This window comes from Erinaceus europaeus, chromosome 8, assembly GCF_950295315.1.
Source record: "Erinaceus europaeus chromosome 8, mEriEur2.1, whole genome shotgun sequence".
Lineage (NCBI taxonomy): Eukaryota > Metazoa > Chordata > Mammalia > Eulipotyphla > Erinaceidae > Erinaceus > Erinaceus europaeus.
Window position 1 is genome coordinate 125,009,179 of NC_080169.1, and position 22,522 is coordinate 125,031,700.

A 22,522-nucleotide genomic window follows, 5' to 3' on the forward strand; every position below is an offset into this window, starting at 1 on the left:
GGTTCAATCCCCAGCACCACCATCAGCCAGAGCTGAGCAGGGCTCTGGGGAAATACTAATACTAAAGATAATAATAATAATAATTAATAATAGCAATAAGACAGCATGGGGCTCTGCAGAGATGCTCCTGCTGGAGGCTCTAAGGCCTTGGGTTCAATCCCCAACACTATCATCAGCCAGAGCTCAGCAGGACTCTGGGGAAAATGATGGCAGTAAATAATAGTAATCAATAATAATAGTAATGGAGACAGCACAGGGTCTGCAGAAACCTCTCCTGCCTGAGGCTCTGAAGCCCTGGTTTCAACTCCCAGCACCACCAGCAGCCAAAGCTGAACAGGTCTCTGGCCTCCCTCCCTCTCTCTGCATCTCTATATCATAGTAAATAAAACACATTTTGTAAGGCCAGGGAGACAGCATGCCGCTTCTGCACACAGACTTCCTGCCTGAGGCGCTGAGGTCCTGGGTTCAGTCCCAGCACCACCAGCAGCCAGGGCTGAGCAGGGCTCTGGGAAATAATAATAATAATAATAATGATGATGATGATGATGATGGTTCTGCACACAGACTTCCTGCCTGAGGCTCTGAGGTCCCGGGTTCAATCCCAGCACCACCAGCAGCCAGGGCTGAGCAGGGCTCTGGGCTCTCTCTCTGATGGCTGAGTTTGTTTACTTATTTATTTATTTGTTTTACCAGAGCCCTGCTGATCCCTGGCTGATGGTGGTGCTGGGGACTGAACCTGGGGCCTCAGAGCCTCAGGCAGGAGAGTCTCTGCAGACCCCTGGGTTGTCTCCCAGCCCTGGTCTCTCTCTCATTCAAAGAGATAAAATACTCCAACCCGAACAATAACAACTCCAAGTGGCCGTGGCCCTGGACTGCCAGCTATTGTGGGGGGCTGGGCGCTGGGGACACCCCACGGGGGGCAGCAGGTCACTGGCCCAGAGGGGCCATGTGGGGGATGCTGCTTCTAGGTCTTTGCTTCAGAGTCAGCCTGGAGCAGGCCTCGTCCTCAGCTGCTTTTTCATTGGGGCTGGAGGGGGCAGCTCGCCCGAGGCCTGGTGCTTCCAGGCGGTGCTGGGGCTTGAACCGGGCCCTCCATGTGGCAAGGCTGGCGCCTTCCCCGGTGAGCTATCTCTCCGGCCTGTGAGTGGAGATTTGGGGGAGCAGGTGATGGGGGACACCCATGGGCTCTGTGCCACCCCTGCCCCAAAGACAGACCAGGCTTGTGAGAAGTGGGAGTTTAATGGGTAGCGAGTGGTGACACAGGGCGGCGGTGACACAGGACAATGCTAACACAGGACACTGGTGACAGGACACTGGTGACAGGACAATGGTGACACAGGACACGTGACACAGGACGGGTGCCTATGTGGGCAGGGTGGGGCACAGCGGCTAGTGACCAGCATGGGGCCTCGTGGGGACACTGACACGGGGGCGGGGTGCTGAGTGATCCTGGCAAACCCAGTCGTCTCGGGACCTCATGTTCAGGTGACATCTGGGTGGGGTCGGCTGTGTGAGCCATGAGGCCCCGGGGGCCCCTCCCCCTCGGTGACTCCAGGGACTGTGACATGGGGTCTCCCTGTCCCCCCTTCTGAGACGGGAGGGCCACTGAGGTTGTCCCGAGGCCAATGGGCCCAGAACATTCTGAGGGGCTCGAGGATGGGGGGGCTCAGGGTGTCCGGTGTGGCCCCCCCGGTCGTGGACCTCACGGTGTGGGGACGGGCCAGCTGTGACCTGCTGGAGTGAGCCGAGCCTCCACGGGGCCCGTAGGGGGTTCGGGGAGGGACTGTGACCATGCTGGAGAGCAGTGACCCTGCTGTCCCGCCCACCCGCCCCAGCAGGGTCCCCGCAGGAGGGACCCCAGCCAGCAGCGTCCTCCCGCCCTGCCCTGTCCCTCCCCGAGGGCTGCTGTCGGGCTGGTTGCTGGGGCCAGGAGTGAGTGGGGCTGGCCCACGTGAGGGTGGGGCATGGGGTTTCAGCTCCCAGGGGACACGCCCCACTGTCGCTGGAGCAGAACGTGACACTGGCTGGGGGTGGCCGAGGGGCACCAGGTAGCACAGGATGGGTGACACGAGTCCCGGGCTGCAGGCGCCTGGGCGGGCTCTGGGTGGGGGTCGTCTCACTGGGGGAGGGCCTTGAGGATGGCGTTCACCTCCTCAGCCACGGCTGTCAGCGCGAACTCGAACTGCTCCTGGGGAGAGAGGGAGGCGGTCAGTCGTGGCTGCAGCGCTGGCCTGTCCCGCGAGGGGCCCGCTGCTCTGGGGGGGGGACACTGGACCCCTCGGCCTCTCCCCCTAGAGTGGTGGCCAGCCCACTGGTGACCAGGGATGGCCGGTAGACACAGACCTGCCGTGGTGCCAGGGGAACCCACTCTGCCCTCTGGTCAGCCCCACCCAGGCTGGTTATCAGCAAGAGAGACACTATGCCCGCCCCTGTCCCCACTGAGGGTGCCGTGTGCATGTGGCCTTTGTCTCCTCCAGGGAAGGTGGGCAGGTGACGTATGGGACCGTCCCTTGTGGCGGCCCGTCTGTCCTGGCCCTGGGTGCCTTGGGTGGCGCCAGCGTGGGAACCCTGACCGGCTGGTCCTGGTGGCCACACAGTGGGCTGTGGTGCTGACCTGGGGGCTGGGCCTCTTGACCCCAAAAGATATTGGGGACACTGTGTCAGAGGCACTGGACCGGCCAGCGCTTGGACCCGATGGCTGCCACCGCAGAGGACGCTGGGGAGGGGCTGGTGCTGGCCCTGCCTGGAGGCTGTCCCTGGCCCTGGCCCTGTCCCTGTCCCCGCTGGCCGCCCTATGCTGTGGTCCGGGCTCAGTGACACACCTTGGTCTGGACCATCCCTGGCCGCTGGTCACGCAGGTACTCCAGGGTGGCCGCAATGTCCAGCTCCTTGGCACCTGCAGTGGACACAGAGTCAGCATGGGGACAGGGAGAGGGACGGGGTCAGGAGAACAGGGACAGAGACAGGGATGGGGATGGGGACAGAGATGGGGACAGAGACAGGGACAGGGACGGGGGACAGAGATGGGGACAGAGACAGGGACAGGGATGGGGACAGGGGACAGGGATGGGGACAGAGACAGGGATGGGGGACAGAGATGGGGACAGAGACAGGGATGGGGATGGGGACAGGGATGGGGATGGGGGACAGGAGAACAGGGACAGAGACAGGGATGGGGATGGGGGACGGGGACGGGGGGCAGCGATGAGGACAGAGACAGGAACAGGGATGGGGGACGGGGACGGGGGCAGCGATGGGGACAGAGACAGGGATGGGGATGGGGACAGGGATGGGGGACAGGAGAGCAGGGACAGAGACAGGAACAGGGATGGGGGACAGGGACGGGGATGGGGGGGCAGTGATGGGGACAGAGACAGGGGTGGGGATGGGGGACAGGAGAACAGGGACAGAGACAGGGATGGGGATGGGGACAGGGATGGGGATGGGGACAAGGACAGGGGACAGAGATGGGGACAGAGACAGGGATGGGGATGGGGACAGGGACGGGGATGGGGGACAGGGATGGGGACAGGTATAGGCCAGGGACAGGGATGTGGACAGGGCCAGGGTTGGGGACAGGGATAGGGACGGGGACAGGGATGGGGGCAGGGATGGGGGTGGGGACATGGATGGGGACAGTATGGGGACTGGGACCTGCCCTTTGTTCACACAGCCTGCAGTGTCCGGCTGTCCACTGTCCTCAGCTGCATCTTGGGACAAACACCAGTGCCCCCTCCGCCTGGTGGCACCTCTGTGGGCCCCGGGAGTGTCGGGCTGTGCTGACCGGGATTTCTCCTCTCACTGAAGCTGCAAATTTGAGATGCTGATGCTCACTTTTTTTTTTTTTTTTTTTTTTTAAGATTTTCTTTATTCATTTATGAGAAAGGCAGGATCCGAGAGCGGGCGAGCCAGACGCCACTCTGGTCCACGTGCTGCGGGGACTGAGCTCAGGGCCTGGTGCTCAGGAGCCCACCTCCCGGACCACCATGCCTACATTTTCTAAAAAGATCTGTTTAAGGGGGTCGGGCGGTGGCGCAGCGGGTTAAGCGCATGTGGCACAAAGCGCAAGGACCGGAGTAAGGATCCCGGTTCGAGCCCCCGGCTCCCCACCTGCAGGGGAGTCGCTTCCCAAGCGGTGAAACAGGTCTGCAGGTATCTATCTTTCTCTCCCCTTCTCTGTCTTCCCCTCCTCTCTCCATTTCTCTCTGTCCTATCCAACAACGAATTGCGTCAACAAGGGCAATAATAATAACCACAACGAAGCTACAACAAGGGCAACAAAAGGGGGAAAAATGGCCTCCAGGAGCGGTGGATTCATGGTGCAGGCACCGAGCCCAGCAATAACCCTGGAGGAGGAAAAAAAAAAAAAAAGATCTGTTTAAGTTTCGTGTTTATTACGGGGAGGGGAGACCAGAGCACTGCTGGCTGGGGATCGAGCCTGGGGCTGTGGGGCTCTGGCAGGTGGAGCTCTCCCGCCGACTCCCGGTCTCATCGTCTTAATGTGTTTATAAACAGCTCAGCAGGTGGAGTACAGCGCCTGCCCGCCCAAGGCTGTGGGTGGTCGCCGGAGTCGTGAGCACCGGATTCAAGGTCTGACTTCCTCCCTCCCTCCCTCTCTGTGTCTGTGTGTCTGTGTCTGTGTGTCTATGAGACTCAAGTGCAGGAAAACAGATTTAGAAACATCCAGGGGCCAGGCGGCCGGTAGTGCACCCGGCTGAGTGCTCACATCACAGAGCACAAGGACCCGAGTTCAAGCCCCTAGCCCCCACCTGCAGGGGGCAAGCTTCACGAGTGATGGAGCAGAACTGCAGGCGTCTGTCTGTCTGTCTCCCTCTCAATTTCTCTGTCATGTCAAATAAATAGAAAGAAAAAAACGGGGGAGGGGGGATAAGGCCACTGGGAATGGTGGCTTTGTGATGCCGGCACTGAGCCCCAGCGATGACCTGGGTGGCCAAGAAAAAAAACAGCTATTTTGCTAGAGCCGGAAGGTAGCTCAGCTGGCAGAGCACAGGCCCTGCTGTGCATGGTCAGGGAGGTCAGGGCTGGAGCCCCAGCACCACATGGCAACACTGCACCAGGGGCAGCTCTGAGGGCTGGACAGTGGGCAGGGCTGTGGTGGCTCCTCTCGTTGTCTGCCCTCTAGTCTTCAGAACACTGGGCCAGGACACCTACTGAGGCCTGGAGCTCATTTCTGGGTGCCAGTTGCCTGGCAGGCCGGTGGGCCTGTGGGTGTGGCCAGATAGGGTGGTGGGCCAGCTCACAACCTCCAGGGCCGCTTCCTCTAATCTCCCAGACCCTGTGTGGTGGGGGTTCAGCCAGGCCCCCAGGGCACAGGGCAGGAGTAGGGGGCACAGCCTCCAAGTGGACTGGGTCTGCGGGGCTGGGCTGGTGCCAGGCTGGGTCTGCAGGGCTGGGCTGGTGCCAGGCTGGGTCTGCAAGGCTGGGCTGGTGCCAGGATGGGTCTGCAGGGTAGGGCTGGTGGCAGGCTGGGTCTGCAGGGCTGGGCTGGTGCCAGGATGGGTCTGCAGGGCTGGGCTGGTGCCAGGATGGGTCTGCAGGGTAGGGCTGGTGCCAGGCTGGGTCTGCAGTGCTGGGCTGGTGCCAGGATGGGTCTGCAGGGCTGGGCTGGTGCCAGGATGGGTCTGCAGGGCTGGGCTGGTGCCAGGCTGGGTCTGCAAGGCTGGGCTGGTGCCAGGCTGGGTCTGCAGTGCTGTGCTGGTGCCAGGCTGGGTCTGCAGGGCTGGATGGGTGCCAGGATGGGTCTGCAGGGCTGGGCTGGTGCCAGGCTGGGTCTGCAGTGCTGGATGGGTGCCAGGCTGGGTCTGCAGGGCTGGGATGGTGCCAGGCTGGGTCTGCAAGGCTGGGCTGGTGCCAGGCTGGGTCTGCAGGGCTGAGCTGGTGCCAGGCTGGGTCTGCAAGGCTGGGCTGGTGCCAGGCTGGGTCTGCAGGGCTGGGCTGGTGCCAGGCTGGGTCTGTGGGGTTGGGCTGGTGCCAGGATGGGTCTGCAGTGCTGGATGGGTACCAGGATGGGTCTGCAAGGTTGGGTTGGTGCCAGGCTGGGTCTGCAGGGTTGGGCTGGTGCCAGGCTGGGTCTGCAAGGCTGGGCTGGTGCCAGGATGGGTCTGCAGGGCTGGGCTGGTGCCAGGCTGGGTCTGCAGTGCTGGATGGGTGCCAGGATGGGTCTGCAAAGTTGGGTTGGTGCCAGGCTGGGTCTGCAGGGTTGGGCTGGTGCCAGGCTGGGTCTGCAAGGCTGGGTTGGTGCCAGGCTGGGTCTGCGGGGCTGGGCTGGTGCCAGGCTGGGTCTGCAGGGCTGGATGGGTGCCAGGCTGGGTCTGCAGGGTTGGGTTGGTGCCAGGCTGGGTCTGCAGGGCTGGATGGGTGCCAGGCTGGGTCTGCAGGGCTGGGCTGGTGCCAGGCTATTCTTAGGGCCAGCTGGTGCCCAGTGCCCTGGCTTTTGGGCACTCTTCCGGATGCTGGCTTGAATCCTCATGAGCAGTCTGGTGTGAGCCCAGAGGCCAGGGCCCTGACTGGTCTCCTTCGTGCTGACCTGGGACGCTGGTGCACTGCCCTCTCCTGTCTTCCCTGGTGCAGAGTTCCTGTCATTGAGGGAGCCGCCGGCTCCCATGGGCGTCCTCAGAGGGGGCGCTGGGTCTTGGAGTTTGGCTTATGAGGGATGGGAGGCGACCCAGAAGAGAAGGGGTGGCTGGGAGAGAATGAGCTGGGGCCAGGAGACACAGGCCACCCAGCTGGGACAGGGGGAGGGGCGAGCTTGGGGGAGGGGCAGCCCTGCCCCCTCTCTTTGGAGGGGCTTGTGGGCCTGGGGCCAGGACACTGTGTCAGGACCCCCGTCCGGAGGCTGTGCCCCTCAGGCCCGGGTCCGAGGGTCCAAGCAACTCCCAGGGCAGAGGCCCACAGAAGGCCTGGGGTGTGGCGGGCACCTGAGGCTGAACGTGGGGTTTCTGCAGCACCCTCAGGACTGCAGGCCTCACCCCACCGAGCCCGGCCTGGCGCGGGGGGACATGGGGCTGGGGGACACAGCAGGGATGCCCTGGCAACAGCACCTGGCCTCACCTTTGGCCATCTTGTTGAGAACCATGTCGATGAGGATGTAGGTGCCGCTCCTGCCCGCGCCATCACTGCAACAGAGGAGAGGGTGACAGGCTGCCCAGCACCCAGCACCCAGCAGACACAGCAGGGATGGTGGGCCTGGGGAGGGGGAGGGGAGTCAGGGAGGAAGGAGAAGGAGGGAGGAGGGAGGGGGTGAGGGAGGGGTAGGGAGGAAGAGAGGAGGGAGGGTGAAGGGAGGATAAAGGGAGGAGGGAGGGAGAGTGAAGGAAGGAGGGAGGGTGAGGGGCGGAGGAAGGGAGGTGAAGGGGCAGGGTAGCCTCACCCAGATAGGGGACCACAGGGAGGCGCAGGGGTAGCCCCAGGTTCTCAGGACCCCCAGGGGGAGCTTGGGTCTCAGCTGAGCCGTCCACCCCCCCCCCACTGCTCAGTGCTGCCTGGGGGCAGTCAGGCCCCCTCTGTACTGTCCCCCAGCACTGCCCACCCTGTGGCTCTGGCCGCACTGCCAGGCCAGCCTCTCCTCACTGCCACGCCATCTGCAAGGGACCCTCTGCCCTGAGAGGACACCACCCTCCTCAGCTTCCCACAGCACAGCCACACAGACAGACACAGAGACACACCAACAGATACAGAGACAGACAGAGACAGACTCACAGTCACACAGTATAGCCACATGCACAGACAGACACACTACCCATATCCATGACTGACCAGAGGCTGCCACCCCACCCCCAGGACCACTGTGTTGACCTCTGCTGAGGGCACCCGGTGACCAGAGCCAGGTGCGTGGCCACCTGTGGTCCTGTGAGGCTGTGGGCCCTGGGGCGTTGGGGGCCCAGGTCAGGTCTGGGGCTCTGGGAGGGCACTTGCCTGCAGTGCACGATGATGGGGCAGGCATGGCCACGGAAACACTTGTTGACTTTCCTGGGAGAGAGAGACAGAGGGCGGTCATGGCCGAGACTGGGGCCCAAGGACGCTGACCCCAGGGAGGCATGGGGGGCCCAAGGGCGCTGACCCCAGGGAGGCATGGGGGGTCCCAAGGACGCTGACCCCAGGGAGGCATGGGGGGCCCAAGGACGCTGACCCCAGGGAGGAAGCTGTCACCCCTCCACTTAGCCCCGTCCACCAGCAATGGCCTCAACAAGGAGGCTTAGTGGTCCCTCTCCTTTCTGAGAGGGACGCCTGGCCTGGGTGGCCCCATGTCATGTCCCCATCCTGTCCTCTGCTCCTCTCTCCATGAAAACAGATGACTAGGGCCAGGGATGACCTTAGCCAGGAGCTAGGAGCCAGGCACGGGGAAGCCTCGAGAGCAAGTGTGGGCAGAGTGTCCGTGTCTCTCCCTCTCTGTCCCACCCGCTTTCCAAGGAGACAGGGACAAGTGACCTCTGACATGGGGGTGGACGCATGCAAGCAAGGTGGCAGGACAGACAGACACATTTATTTTTACAGCAGACACACACACACACACACACACACACACACACAGGGAGAGAAAGGCCAGGTCACCATTCAGTTGTGGTATGAGGCGGTATGAGTACTGAGCCCGGGCTCAGGTGGCTGGGGACACCAGACTGCCCCTGTCCCAGGTGGTCAGTCATCATGGCCTCTGGCCCCCGAGCCCCTAGGGCCCGAGTTTAGGGGTTCCAGACCAGCACGCCCACACCGTGGCTGGCCCCCACCCCTAGGGCCTTAGTTTAGGGGTTCCAGACCAGTAGGCCCACACCGTGGCCGGCCCCCTCGCCCGTACAGCTGGGTCTCTCCAGAGAGACCTCCGTGTCTCAGACTTTAGAACTTGAGAGCCCACCAGATGCCTCCCCTGGGGTCTTGTGAGTGGTTCTGGGCCGCCCCAAGCCCATGGCCTGTCCCTGACACGGTCTCCAGCCGAACCCTCGGCCACACCGGGAACCAGAGATGGCGCTGGGCTGGGGGGGAGATGGGGGACGGTGGTGTCTGCAGGTGCCAGACAGGAGAGACACAGGTGGTTAAGACAGCAGCCCCTTCTCCCCGGCCCCAGAAAGGAGGGCTCTCGGCTTTGCAGAGGTGGTCTGCTCTGCGTGGGGGTGGGGGCCAGGGGCAGGCGCTAGGGCAGCCAGCCTAGGCTTTCTCCCTCGTGGGGCTCTGCCTAGGGGAAGGGCGACTGCGGGGGCCGCACTCCATGGTGGGGGGGTGCGGCTGTGCTGGGTGCAGGGTCTTGGCAGCTGAGTGTCTCCTGGGTCTCTATTTCCGCTGACAGGACGTCCCCTCCCTGAGCACAGGGCCTGGCTCTCAGCTCACAGTGGAGCCACCCCTGCCTGCTGCCTGGGAAGCTGAGGCTCGGTGGGGTGGCAGGGCCAGGACACACCTCTGTCCCACAGGCTGGGTGTGTGTGTGTGGGTCCCGTGTGCGTGTGGGTCCCGTGTGTGTGCGGGTCCCGTGTGCGCGTCCAGCAGCTCAGCCTCATAGACGTTCCTGCCTCCACACAGGGCCCTGGGGCCATCCACGCAGCCGGTAGCCCTGCATCCTGCCCCTGCCCCGCCCCTGCAGGGGTCAGCCCCCAGCCCCCATGGCTCCATGGAGCAGGGGCCAGCTAGCTGGCTCTCTTAGGCTGGGCACAGAGATGGGCATCAGAGGAGATTCCAGGAGGAGGCGGAGGGGATAGGAGGGCCAGGGGTAGCTGGCCCATCCCTCCATGGCCAAACACAGAAGAGCCCCTGCCTGCTGGGAACAGGTGCCAAATGGCAGGTACCAGGTGTCCACAGCTGCCTGGCCAGGTGCCCATGGGGTCCCGGTGTCCATAGCTGCCTGGCCAGGTGCCCATGGGGTCCCGGTGTCCACAGCTGCCTGGCCAGGTGTCCATGGGGTCCCAGTGCCCACAGCTGCCTGGCCAGGTGTCCATGGGCTCCTAGCCCAGGGCTGCCTCCCTGTGTCCTCCATTCACATCTCTCCCTGTGGCAATCTCTCCTTGTCTCCGCCGTGCCCGCTGGCCTTGATGGCCTTGCAGCGTTCCCTCCAGCCCCATGTCGACTGGGGTGTGCAGCCTTGAGACCCCAGTGGCGGGCCGTGTGCTGGACTTGCAGATGCGGGGTCTGAGGCCGCAGGGCCCCGTGGCCAGGTGCCTGCGGCCGGGGGACCTGACGGGGAGCGGACACTGCGTGGCGGCGTGGTCAGTGAGGCGTGGCTGGTACGGCCCAGCTCCTAGGGCTGGCCCCGGGGGCAGGAGGCACCACAGGGCAGCAGAGAGGTCAGGGTGCAGTCCAGTCTGCCAGGTCGGAGGCCGGTGGGCGTGGGCGCTGGGCAGGCACAGTTTCCAATGCTCACTTTTGTGACTATGCAACTGGGCTCAGATCACTAGCTGCAACGTCACAAAAATGACACCGGCCACCGCCACGAGCTGGGAGGAAGGGGCTGCCCGGCCTGCGGAGGTTTGAGGGTCACTGTCACGTCACCATCACAGAGGGGGCCGGCGGCTGGGTGGGCAGCTCCTTGGGGGAGCTGGTGCTCCTGTGGCCAAGGCGGGTGGTTGTGACCAAAGCCTCAGGTGGTCTCAGCTTCTTGCATGGTGGTCCCACGTGCTCCAGTGCCATCCGATCCAGAGCCGGGATGGGCCCCTCCATGTGATGCCCACGGCCAGAGGTGCCGGGACCTGCTTCTCAGGGGCCATGTTGTGTGAGTCTGGCCGTGGCAGCTGGGGTCCACTCAGGGACAGACGGCGCCCGGTGCCCGTGACCGTGAGGAACAGCAGGGCAGGAAGCACGGTGATGACGCCCCTGTTTCAGGGCTGCAGGTGTCGGCCCCGGGGTCCAGGCACACAGCGAAGTTCTGGGCAGCTGTCTCAGAAGGACCCGGTGTGGACGGCCGGAGCACAGCGTCTCTGTGACGGACGAGCCAAGGACCTGGCCCCACCATACAGGTGTGGGTGAGCCTCGGGACATGGTGGGCAGAGCCCGAGTCCAGGCCTCATAGCCACCAGGCCGACTAGGGAGCCAGTTCAGCCCAGGCTGTGTCAAGAGCGTGTCCCAGGCTGTGTCTCCTGTGTGTCCCAGGCTCCTGTCTCCTGTGTGTCCCAGGCTGTGTCACCTGTGTGTCCCAGGCTGTGTCTCCTGTGTGTCCCAGGTTCCTGTCTCCTGTGTGTCCCAGGCTGTGTCACCTGTGTGTCCCAGGCTGTGTCACCTGTGTGTCCCAGGCTATGTCTCCTGTGTGTCCCAGGCTGTGTCACCTGTGTGTCCCAGGCTGTGTCTCCTGTGTGTCCCAGGCTGTGTCACCTGTGTGTCCCAGGCAGTGTCAACTGTGTGTCCCAGGCTGTGTCTCCTGTGTGTCCCAGGCTCCTGTCACCTGTGTGTCCCAGGCTGTGTCTCCTGTGTGTCCCAGGATGTGTCACCTTTGTGTCCCAGGCTGTGTCTCTTGTGTGTCCCAGACTCCTGTCACCTGTGTGTCCCAGGCTGTGTCATCTGTGTGTCCCAGGCTGTGTCTCCTGTGTGTCCCAGGCTGTGTCACCTGTGTGTCCCAGGCTGTGTCTCCTGTGTGTCCCAGGCTCCTGTCAGCTGTGTGTCCCAGGCTATGTCTCCTGTGTGTCCCAGGCTGTGTCTCCTGTGTGTCCCAGGCTGTGTCACCTGTGTCACCTGAGTATCTCAGGCTGTGTCACCTGTCACTCTGGCTCCCATCACCGCAGGAGTGCGGCCATCCAGGAAGCACTGATGCCTGGCGCCTGCCACCCTTGCTCCACATCTCCACACATCAGCCCAGACACCATCCTTGTCCAGTCTGTACCCGCCCGCCTCTGCACTCGACACACGCACAGGAAGGGGGTCCTGAGTCAGAGACAGCCCTGTCCCCACCTGTCCCTGTGACCCAGCCCACTGCCAGTTCTGTCCAGAGGTGGGGTGGGAGTCTGCACCCCTCTGGCTGTGGCATCTGACCGCCTGCCCTCGGGCCTGGCCAGTGGCCAGGAATATGCGGGGACAGGCTCCAGGGGAGTCCCGGGCCCACAGGGACGCTCAGCTTGCACGTGAGGGGTGGGCCTGGCCCCCGCGAGTCCATGGGGACAGGGACCGGAGCCCCCACCACCCGGCCTACCTGCGGAAGTCCAGCAGTGGCCTGGCGGAGACGGGCACACCGTGGTCGCGCCAGCTCAGGAAGTGGAACTGAGTCACGGTGCGCGTGGCACCAGCCCGAACGTTCTTCAAGTAGAAGCTCCGCACCAGGAAGTCCTCACACCACACGTGCTCCGACACCAGGTGCACCTGCAGGACGGCGGCAACACACGGGGCATGGGCAGCAGGGACACGGGAGGCAGGGGACACAGAGCAGGGGACACGGGAGGCAGGGGACATGGGGCAGGGGACACGGGGCAGCAGGGACACGGGAGGCAGGGGACATGGTGGCAGCAGGGACACGGGAGGCAGGGGACACGGTTCAGCAGGGGACACGGGGCAGCAGGGGACATGGTGGCAGGGGACACGGGGCAGCAGGGACATGGTGGCAGGGGACATGGTGGCAGGGGACACGGGGCAGCAGGGACGTGGTGGCAGGGGACATGGTGGCAGGGGACACGGGGCAGCAGGGACACGGGGCAGCAGGGACATGGTGGAAGGGACATGGTGGCAGGGGACACGGGGCAGCAGGGACATGGTGGCAGGGGATGGACAGGGGACATGGGCAGACCCCGGTGCTATACCTCGTAGATGCGGTAGACCTGGGAGCCCTCCTCAGGCCAGTAGGGGCAGCACTGCTGCCGGCTGTTCTCCGCCAGGGCCGTGAGCATCACGATGACCGCACTGCCACTCTCCCACACCATCTGCACAGGCCACAACATTGGTCTCTGCCACGGCCACCCTGGCGCCCCTGTTCTGAGCCACATACGTGCCACATTCCCGCCACGTCCCCATCATGTCTAGGCCACTCCCTATCTGTCCCCCATGTCCCCATCTGTTGGTCTGCTTCTAAGACCCCTTCTGCTTCATTGGTTTAATCCCCCTGCTTACACTGTATTCTATTTACATAACCGCTGTTAACTGAGCACCTCCCTGCCTGCAGGGCACTGGTTTAATCCCCCCTGCTTACACTGTATTCTATTTACATAACCACTGTTAACTGAGCACCTCCCTGCCTCCAGGGCACTGGTTTAATCCCCCCTGCTTACACTGTATTCTATTTACATAACCACTGTTAACTGAGCCCCTCCCTGCCTGCAGGACATTGGTTTAATCCCCCCTGCTTACACTGTATTCTATTTACATAACCACTGTTAACTGAGCACCGCCCTGCCTGCAGGGCATTGGTTTAATCCCCCCTGCTTACACTGTATTCTATTTACATAACCACTGTTAACTAAGCACCACCCTGCCTGCAGGGCATTGGTTTAATCCCCCTGCTTACACTGTATTCTGTTTACATAACCATTGTTAACTGAGCACCTCCCTGCCTGCAGGACATTGGTTTAATCCCCCCTGCTTACACTGTATTCTATTTACATAACCACTGTTAACTGAGCACCACCCTGCCTCCAGGGCATTGGTTTAATCCCCCTGCTTACACTGTATTCTATTTACATAACCACTGTTAACTGAGCCCCACCCTGCCTGCAGGGCATTGGTATAATCCCCCCTGCTTACACTGTATTCTATTTACATAACCACTGTTAACTGAGCCCCACCCTGCCTGCAGGACATTGGTTTAATCCCCCCTGCTTACACTGTATTCTGTTTACATAACTACTGTTAACTAAGCACCACCCTGCCTGCAGGACATTGGTATAATCCCCCCTGCTTACACTGTATTCTATTTACATAACCACTGTTAACTGAGCACCTCCCTGCCTGCAGGACATTGGTTTAATCCCCCCTGCTTACACTGTATTCTAGTTACATAACCACTGTTAACTAAGCACCACCCTGCCTGCGGGGCATTGGTTTAATCCCCCCTGCTTACACTGTATTCTATTTACATAACCACTGTTAACTGAGCACCTCCCTGCCTGCAGGACATTGGTTTAATCCCCCCTGCTTACACTGTATTCTATTTACATAACCACTGTTAACTAAGCACCACCCTGCCTGCAGGGCACTGGTATAATCCCCCCTGCTTACACTGTATTCTATTTACATAACCACTGTTAACTGAGCACCTCCCTGCCTGCAGGGCATTGGTATAATCCCCCTGCTTACACTGTATTCTATTTACATAACCACTGTTAACTGAGCACCTCCCTGCCTGCAGGGCATTGGTATAATCCCCCCTGCTTACACTGTATTCTATTTACATAACCACTGTTAACTGAGCACCTCCCTGCCTGCAGGGCACTGGTTTAATCCCCACTGGTTCACATGCTTTTTCTTTCTCCGCACCCCCCATCCTATGTACATCCTCTTCGGACCTGACACTTCCGCCTCAGGATATATAAGGACAAGATTGTGATTAGAGATAGCTTAGATTGCACTGCAGCATTCCACATGAATAAAGACTGAACTTCCTACCACTCAGCCATGAGTCCCTGGTCGTCTCTCTCAACTGCCAGTGAAGCTAGCCTGACACCCATCTGTCCCCCATGTCCCCATCTGTTCCCCATGTCCCCATCTGTCCCCCATGTCCCCATCTGTCCCCCATGTCCCCATCTCTCCCCCATGTCCCCTTCTGTCCCCCATGTCTCCATCTGTCCCCCATGTCCCGATCTCTCCCATATGTCCCCATCTGTCCCCCATGTCCCCATCTGTCCCCCATGTCCCCATCTGTCCCCTATGTCCCCATCTGTACCCCCATGTCCCCATCTCTCACTCATGTCTCCATCTCTCCCCCATGTCCCCTTCTGTCCCCCATGTCTCCATCTGTCCCCCATGTCCCCATCTCTCCCCCATGTCCCCATCTGTCCCCCATGTCCCCATCTGTCCCCCATGTCCCCATCTGTTCCCCCATGTCCCCATCTGTCCCCCCATGTCCCCATCTGTCCCCCATGTTCCCATCTGTCCCCCATGTCCCCATCTCTCCCCCATGTCCCCATCTCTCCCCCATGTCCCCATCTGTCCCCCATGTCCCCATATGTCCCCCATGTCCCTCCATGTCCCCATCTGTCCCCCCCCATCTCCCTCCATGTCCCCCCATGCCCAGGCTGCATTTCCTCCTGTCTATGGTGAGGCTGTCACTCCAAGGTCCTATCTGGGGCACTGGCCAGGGCTTGGCCAGATAGCCATGTGCTGGAGTAGACAGCCCTAAGCTGCGTGCCTGGACATGTGGACACAGGGCCTGCTCTGTCCCCACGGCAGGAGCTGTGTGGTCGGGCTGTGTCCAATGTGGCCTGTGTCACGGATGATGGAGGCTGCTCTGGGGGGAACTGGGGGTGTGACCCCTCAAGGCCTGAAGGAGGGACCCTTCCTCATGCTGTGGATGCGACAGCAAGCCCAGATTGACAGCAGATGGACAGTCAGTGTTGGGGGGATGCCAAGTGCCTGCTGGACAGGAGCGGGGTGTGGAGCACCTATGGGTGCTCCCTGAACAGGAGTCCGATTCCAGGGAGCTCCCCAAACCCCAAAGCAGCCCATACGGGTGCTCCACGAACAGGAGTCCGATGCCAGGGAGCTCCCCAAACCCCAGAGCAGCCCCTATGGGTGCTCCCCGAACAGGAGTCCGATGCCAGGGAGCTCCCCAAACCCCAGAGCAGCCCCTATGGGTGCTCCCCGAACAGGAGTCAGATGCCAGGGAGTTCCCCAAACCCCAAAGCAGCCCATATGGGTGCTCCCCGAACAGGAGTCAGATGCCAGGGAGCTCCCCAAACCCCAGAGCAGCACCTATGGGTGCTCCCCGAACAGGAGTCAGATGCCAGGGAGCTTCCCAAACCCCAGAGCAGCTCCTATGGGTGCTCCCCGAACAGGAGTCAGATGCCAGGGAGCTTCCCAAACCCCAGAGCAGCTCCTATGGGTGCTCCCCGAACAGGAGTCAGATGCCAGGGAGCTCCCCAAACCCCAGAGCAGCTCCTATGGGTGCTCCCCAAACAGGAGTCAGATGCCAGGGAGCTCCCCAAACCCCAGAGCAGCTTCTATGGGTGCTCCCCGAACAGGAGTCCGATGCCAGGGAGCTCCCCAAACCCCAGAGCAGCTCCTATGGGTGCTCCCCAAACAGGAGTCAGATGCCAGGGAGCTCCCCAAACCCCAGGGAGCTCCCCAAACCCCAGAGCAGCTCCTATGGGTGCTCCCCAAACAGGAGTCCGATGCCAGGGAGCTCCCCAAACCCCAGAGCAGCTCCTGGGAGGGGGGGGCTCAGCTGAGCCCTGAAGGAAACAGGTTTTATGATCACAATGAACAAAGTGCTGAGGCTGATGGGGACGCTGGGGACAAGGACACAGTCATGGGCTCACTCAGCCAGATGCCTAGGCTCCCTGAGGACAGTACTTCTACCCAGGTTGCTATGTGAGAGGGGACAGGCAGCGTGAGAGGTGACAGGCGGCCTGAGAGGGGACAGGCGGAGTGAGAGGGGACAGGCGGCGTGAGGGGGACAGGCAGAGTGAGAGGGGACAGGCGGCGTGAGAGGGGACAGGTGGTGTGAGAGGGGACAGGCGGAGTGAGAGGGGACAGGCGGTGTGAGAGGGGACAGGCGGCATGAGAGGGGACAGGCGGCCTGAGAGGGGACAGGCGGCGTGAGAGGGGACAGGCGGAGTGAGAGGGGACAGGCAGCGTGAGAGGGTATAGGCAGTGTGAGAGGGGACAGGCAGAGTGAGAGGGGACAGGCGGCGTGAGAGGGGACAGGTGGTGTGAGAGGGGACAGGCGGAGTGAGAGGGGACAGGCGGCCTGAGAGGGGACAGGCGGCGTGAGAGGGGCAGGCGGCCTGAGAGGGGACAGGCGGCGTGAGAGGGGACAGGCGGAGTGAGAGGGGACAGGCAGCGTGAGAGGGTATAGGCAGTGTGAGAGGGGACAGGCGGAGTGAGAGGGGACAGGCGGCATGAGAGGGGACAGGCTGCTTGAGAGGGGCTGGCCCAGCCTCTGGCGTGAGAGGGTACAGGTGGCGTGAGAGGGGACAGGCGGAATGAGAGGGGACAGGCGGCGTGAGAGGGGACAGGTGGTGTGAGAGGGGACAGGCGGTGTGAGAGGGGACAGGCGGCGTGAGAGGGGACAGGCGGCCTGAGAGGGGCTGGCCCAGCCTCTGGTGTGAGAGGGGACAGGCGGAGTAAGAGGGGACAGGCAGAATGAGAGGGGACAGGCGGAGTGAGAGGGGCTGGCCCAGCTGCCCAGTCACCCAGCCTCTGGTGTGGGACACTGTCACGTCTGTCCTAGGTGCAGAAGTGTCTCCTGAGTCCTGACACAAAGTGTCCCGTGTCCATCCCCTGAACACATGACCTGTCCAGGTCTTGGACGTGAGAACAGACGCCAGGTGCTGGGCTCCTGGCCCAGCCAGCACCATCCACTGGCCCCTCCCTGCCATGGTGGTTGGTGTGTGGCCTGGGACACCTTCAGAACTCAGAACCTTCTCCTCTCAGGACTGAACTGCCCAGGGCTCTGGCTCATTACGGCAGCCCTGAGAAGGCATGGAGCAGAGTGGACGGGGCTCAGGTCTGCCACCCAGCACTTAGGTATCAGAGAACAGGACGCTTGATGTTGTGACCGCAACAGGAGTTTGGGACTGTTAGCATGCAAATGGCGTCACCCTGAGGAGGCTTCAGAGAAGGAGTGTACAACAGCAGGGGCTTGGAGCAGGCCGCTCTCTCTCTCTCTCTGGCTGCTGCTTCTCCTGGTCAGAAGCATCTCGGCGGAGATGCGCCAGGTATCCATCCGCATGGCTGCTTCGCCTGGGAACTGAGCACGCGTGACTGCAGCCAGTAAACTTTCAGACCCCTCTACAGCCATGAGCCACCTTTACCTCAGCCGATCATTGTTTATCGTATGGGCCTAACCTTTGATAACTATACTCAGACTTTATGGGCCTAGCGTATCTTCACCCTTGATGATAGCTGCTTATTTTGCCTTCTCCCTGTGTCACCCTGATAAACCGCATATTGTTTAGACCAGTTCCCAGCTCCCGCAGTGAATCCTCTCACACACCGTAGCAGCCCCAACCAAAATCCCTTTTAAGTTAAATTACAACAACCTGAGGCTCGGGGATGGGCAGGGGCATACAGTGACCTCTCTGCCAGCCCGGCAGGATGCCTCTGCCCTGGCAACACCCCAGCCACTCCACAGCATGGGTTCAAACACGGGTCCCATGGGTATCTGGTCTGTGGAGTGGGCCAGGCCCTGTGTGAAGTCTGACTTGCCCGGGACCCTCCTGGAGCGGCCTAGGCAACATCATAGCTTGGTCACCCCACGGTATGTTTCCTCAGCTGCCACTTGACACTGTCCTGCTCGAGCCCCTCCAGGCTCCAAGGGGGTCCATCGTGAGCCCCTGCGAGGCTGGGCCAGTGAGGCGGTGTCTCGTGGCTCCTTGGGGGGCATCCTGTAGGGGCTGCCCACTCAAGGCTGAGTCCACTTCCCCTGACCCCCCACAGCTCAGCCCCCAGTGCACCTGCTCAGGCCTGACACCAGAGGTGACTCAGGGCTGCACAGCAGCTCAGCGCCCACAGCAGTAGCCCAAGTCCTCAGCTCCTGACTCCCTGGAGAGGTGGCTGCCCTGGCCTCAGTGACTCACCTGCCAGAAGTCATCCACGGTGGTGGGCAGGGGGCCTTGTGTGGCGATGTAGGCAGGGTTCCGGGGGTCGTGGTCCATCTGCACAGAGAGCAGGGCCTGGGTGAGCAGGGGAAGGGCAACGCAGAGGAAGTGGACATCACCACCCCCCAGCGCCCAGTCTGGTGGGGACAGTGAGACCGGAGGCTACATAGGCCCCAACCGAGGGGACATGGGGGCTGGGGTCTTCTGGAAGGGCAGTAATGGCAGTGTTCCTGAGCCCAGCCCCCGAGGGCCTCCCCAGGCAGTGTGGGGACCCCACCCCCAGAGCTGGGGGACAGCGTGTCCTGAAGCTGGACGTCTACCAGGTGGGCATGGGGCAGGGCTGAGCCTGGAGGCTGGGGAGCACGCGTCAGGGTCTAGAGGCCAGTGTCCACCTTGACAACACACAGCAGCCCCTCCACCTGGGACTGGAACCCACTCTGGGCTGTGCCCTGGACAAGGGGCCCCTGATGAGGTGAGGAGGGGACACTGACCCCCATGACCTGCGAGTCCCCTGCTCTGGGGATCCACGTGCTACCAGACCCCCCTTGCGTATGTGCATGTGTGTGCCCAGGAGTGTGCCCACATGTGGTGCCACTGGGGTGAGTGCACACACGCCATGACTGCTCACACACGCACACACATGGACGCAGATCGGGCGACAGCCATGAGCGAGCATGTAAACACACGTGAATACAGTGCACACGTGAGGTTGCCATGTACACCTGCACAAACACACACGGCAGGTAAGCCTGCACATGCAGACACGTGCGAACAAGACTGCAAACATAGCAAGTGCAGGAGACACATGCGAATACACACATGTGGGCACGTGCACGTGTGTGCATGCATGTTCGTACATGTACCCATGCTTGTGGGTGGTCAGAACCACAGGGACAGCACGTGTCCGAGCCTGTGGCCTCATGCGGCATGTGGGCTCAGGGCAGCAGCCAACCCCGTGGTCAGTGTGGACAGCCTCGCCGGGCACAGCCTCATGTGCATGAGCACTATGGCCACTCCCCAAGGCCCGGACATGAGGCCAGGCCATCCGGGCAGGAACTCTGCCTGTGGTGATGGCGACCCCAGAGACAGAGGACCATCCTGGAGTTGGCCACGAGGATGTCACGTGTGAGAAGGACAAAGGGCAGCTGTGTGAGGCAAGACAGCTCAGCCAAGAGCACTGTCACCGAGGCCTGGCCACTGCACTGCCTCCATGCGGGCATGGGGACAGGGCTCTGTGGGGACAAGGAGACAGGGGGACAGGGCTCTGTGGGGACAAGGAGACAGGGGGACAGGGGGATGGTGGGACGGGGCTCTGTGGGGATGAGGGAAGGGGGCACATACACTGCTGACCATCTCCTGGGTGCTGACTGACCGTGCCCCCTGTAATACTCACGATGGGGCTGGCATTGATGTAGTCTGAGTTGCTGTTGTTGTCCTCTGACCGGAGCAAGACCCTGGAGTGATCATCTACAAGCACAGGACAAGCATGAGGTCACCTGGGCCAACTATGGGGGGTTTGGACTGGCCTTGCGCCACACAGTCCCCAGGGAGATGCTTGAGACTGTGTGGACATAGTGCCTCACCTACAGTGATCCCTGTCTCCAGTGACCCCTCGCTCTAGTGACCCCTCTTTCCCTGAAGCCTCTCCACTCAGTGACTGTTCACCACAGTGACCCTTCTCAGCACTGTGACGCCATAGGTCCCTAGCCTGCTCTTCCAAGTGACTTCTCTCTGCAGTGGCCAGAGATCCCTCACTCCAGTGACCCACTTCACAGACACCCTTCTCCCCAGTGACCCCCTTCTATGAGCAGTTCCCCACACTGACCCCTCTCCCACAGTGACCCCACTCCCAGTGGACACCTGTCCTCACTGTGACTCCTCTCCCCACTAAACCCCTATCCCTACTGTGACCCCAGTCCCACTGTGACCCCTGTCCCTACTGTGACCCCTGTCCCCACTGTGACCACCGTCCCACTGTGACCTCTGTCCCCACTGTGACCCCTGTCCCCACTGTGACCCTGTCCCCACTGTGACCCCTCTTCACACTGTGACCCTGTCCCCACTGTGACCCCTCTTCCCACTGTGGTCCTTATCCCCACTGTGACCCTGTCCCCACTGTGACCCTGTCCCCACTGTGACCCCTCTTCCCACTGTGGTCCTTATCCCCGCTGTGACCCTCTACCCACTGTGACCCTGTCCCCACTGTGACCCCTGTCCCCACTGTGACCACTGTCCCACTGTGACCTCTGTCCCCACTGTGACCCCTGTCCCCACTGTGACCCTGTCCCCACTGTGACCCCTCTTCACACTGTGACCCTGTCCCCACTGTGACCCCTCTTCCCACTGTGGTCCTTATCCCCACTGTGACCCTGTCCCCACTGTGACCCCTCTTCCCACTGTGGTCCTTATCCCCGCTGTGACCCTCTACCCACTGTGACCCTGTCCCCACTGTGACCCCTTTCCTCACTGTGACCCCTCTTCCCACTGTGGTCCTTATCCCCACTGTGACCCTGTCCCCACTGTGACCCTGTCCCCACGGTGACCCTGTGACCCTGTCTCCAGTGCCATAGTCCTCTGTGGTGACCTGGGCTTGTGCAGGGTTGCAGGTCCCCTCCCTAGGGACGCCCTCTCCACCCCGAGCCCCATGTGAACCCCGGATCACCCTTGAGAGCCAGCCTCAGGCACACACTGAACAGCAGGCCGGCCCTCGCAATTGTTCTGCCATCCTCCCGGCTGGGCCTGGGAGCCCGCGGAGAGGGCCAGGCACAGGGCTGTCTGAGCCTGCAAGCCTCCCCAGAGACGGAGCAGTGGGAGCTGCGGCCCTGCTATGGTCTCAGTGACAGTCACTGTGGGCAGAGCCAGAGCTTGGGCTCCGCAGAGAGCAAGTGGGTGCCAGGCAAGGGCACCCAGAGACCAGGGAGGGCTGGGACCCAGGCACAGGCCCCCCATGACGCCCAGACACTCCAGCCGTGCCCCCAACATAGCTGCATGGCTCCTCAGACACACCTACTGATGCCATACCTGTGTGACTCCTAACACACCTGTGTGACCCCCAGGACTCCAGTCACCCGGGGCACCAAGAGGGAAGCAGTGGCAAAGCTGTGGACACCATCATGGCTACGGCCCCTGGGGGTCCTGTCAGAAACCCTCTGCTCTGGTCCCGTGTCCTGCCTGCCACATGTCACCCCGTGCAGACAGGGACAGTGGCCCCTCTGGGCCCGGATCAGTGACAGGGGCCCACCTACACCTGTGTGCAAGGCAGTTTACGCTCCAAGTGTCACGCAGATGTCGGTGCTGGTGCCCACCCATGGCGTGCTCACTGAGGCCTGCGCTAGGCAAGGTCCGGCGTGTGGGCAGCAGAGGGATGGAGCCACACGTGGACACGCAGAGCCGGGCCTGGGAAAGCAGATGCCAGTATTCGGCCACCACAGGCCACAGGCCCTGAGGACTGCGGGCTGCAGGGCCAGAGTCACATGGGGGCTTGTCCTGCAGGGCACTGCTGGAACCTTCTGCCACCCAGAGCACAAAGTTGCTGTGTTGGCCATAGTAGACGCCGGGCAGGGACAGCTCCAGTTTGCTGTCACAGTCTGCATGAGTGGGGAGGACAAGAGGTCACTTGAGAGGCAGGGATGGCCATCCACATGTCACAGGCCACTGCTGCTTCCTCAAGAGGGTTCTTCACCCCTTAAATCTCTGGATGTCCCCGTGTCTCAGCTGTCCCCGTGTCTCAGCTGTCCCCGTGTCTCAGCTGTCCCCGTGGTCTCAGCTGTCCCCGTGGTCTCAGCTGTCCCCGTGGTCTCAGCTGTCCCCGTGGTCTCAGCTGTCTCTGTGGTCTCACCTGTCCCCGTGGTC

General features: G+C 62.0%; 1 protein-coding gene across 1 annotated transcript in view; it reads right to left on the reverse strand.

Moving 5' to 3' along the window:
* Positions 1-1,906: 1,906 nt before the first annotated feature.
* PTPRN2 (protein tyrosine phosphatase receptor type N2) overlaps positions 1,907-22,522 on the reverse strand; it is a 78,890-nt gene continuing 58,274 nt past the window's right edge. Inside the window, exons 8-15 of the mRNA XM_060195688.1 lie at positions 20,064-20,137; positions 18,650-18,727; positions 12,719-12,838; positions 12,118-12,284; positions 7,936-7,989; positions 7,072-7,136; positions 2,823-2,896; positions 1,907-2,188 (exon numbers count right to left, since the gene is read on the reverse strand). Coding sequence (XP_060051671.1) covers positions 2,117-2,188; positions 2,823-2,896; positions 7,072-7,136; positions 7,936-7,989; positions 12,118-12,284; positions 12,719-12,838; positions 18,650-18,727; positions 20,064-20,137 — 704 coding nt within the window. The 3' untranslated portion in view covers positions 1,907-2,116. The remainder of the gene's footprint in view (positions 2,189-2,822; positions 2,897-7,071; positions 7,137-7,935; positions 7,990-12,117; positions 12,285-12,718; positions 12,839-18,649; positions 18,728-20,063; positions 20,138-22,522) is intronic.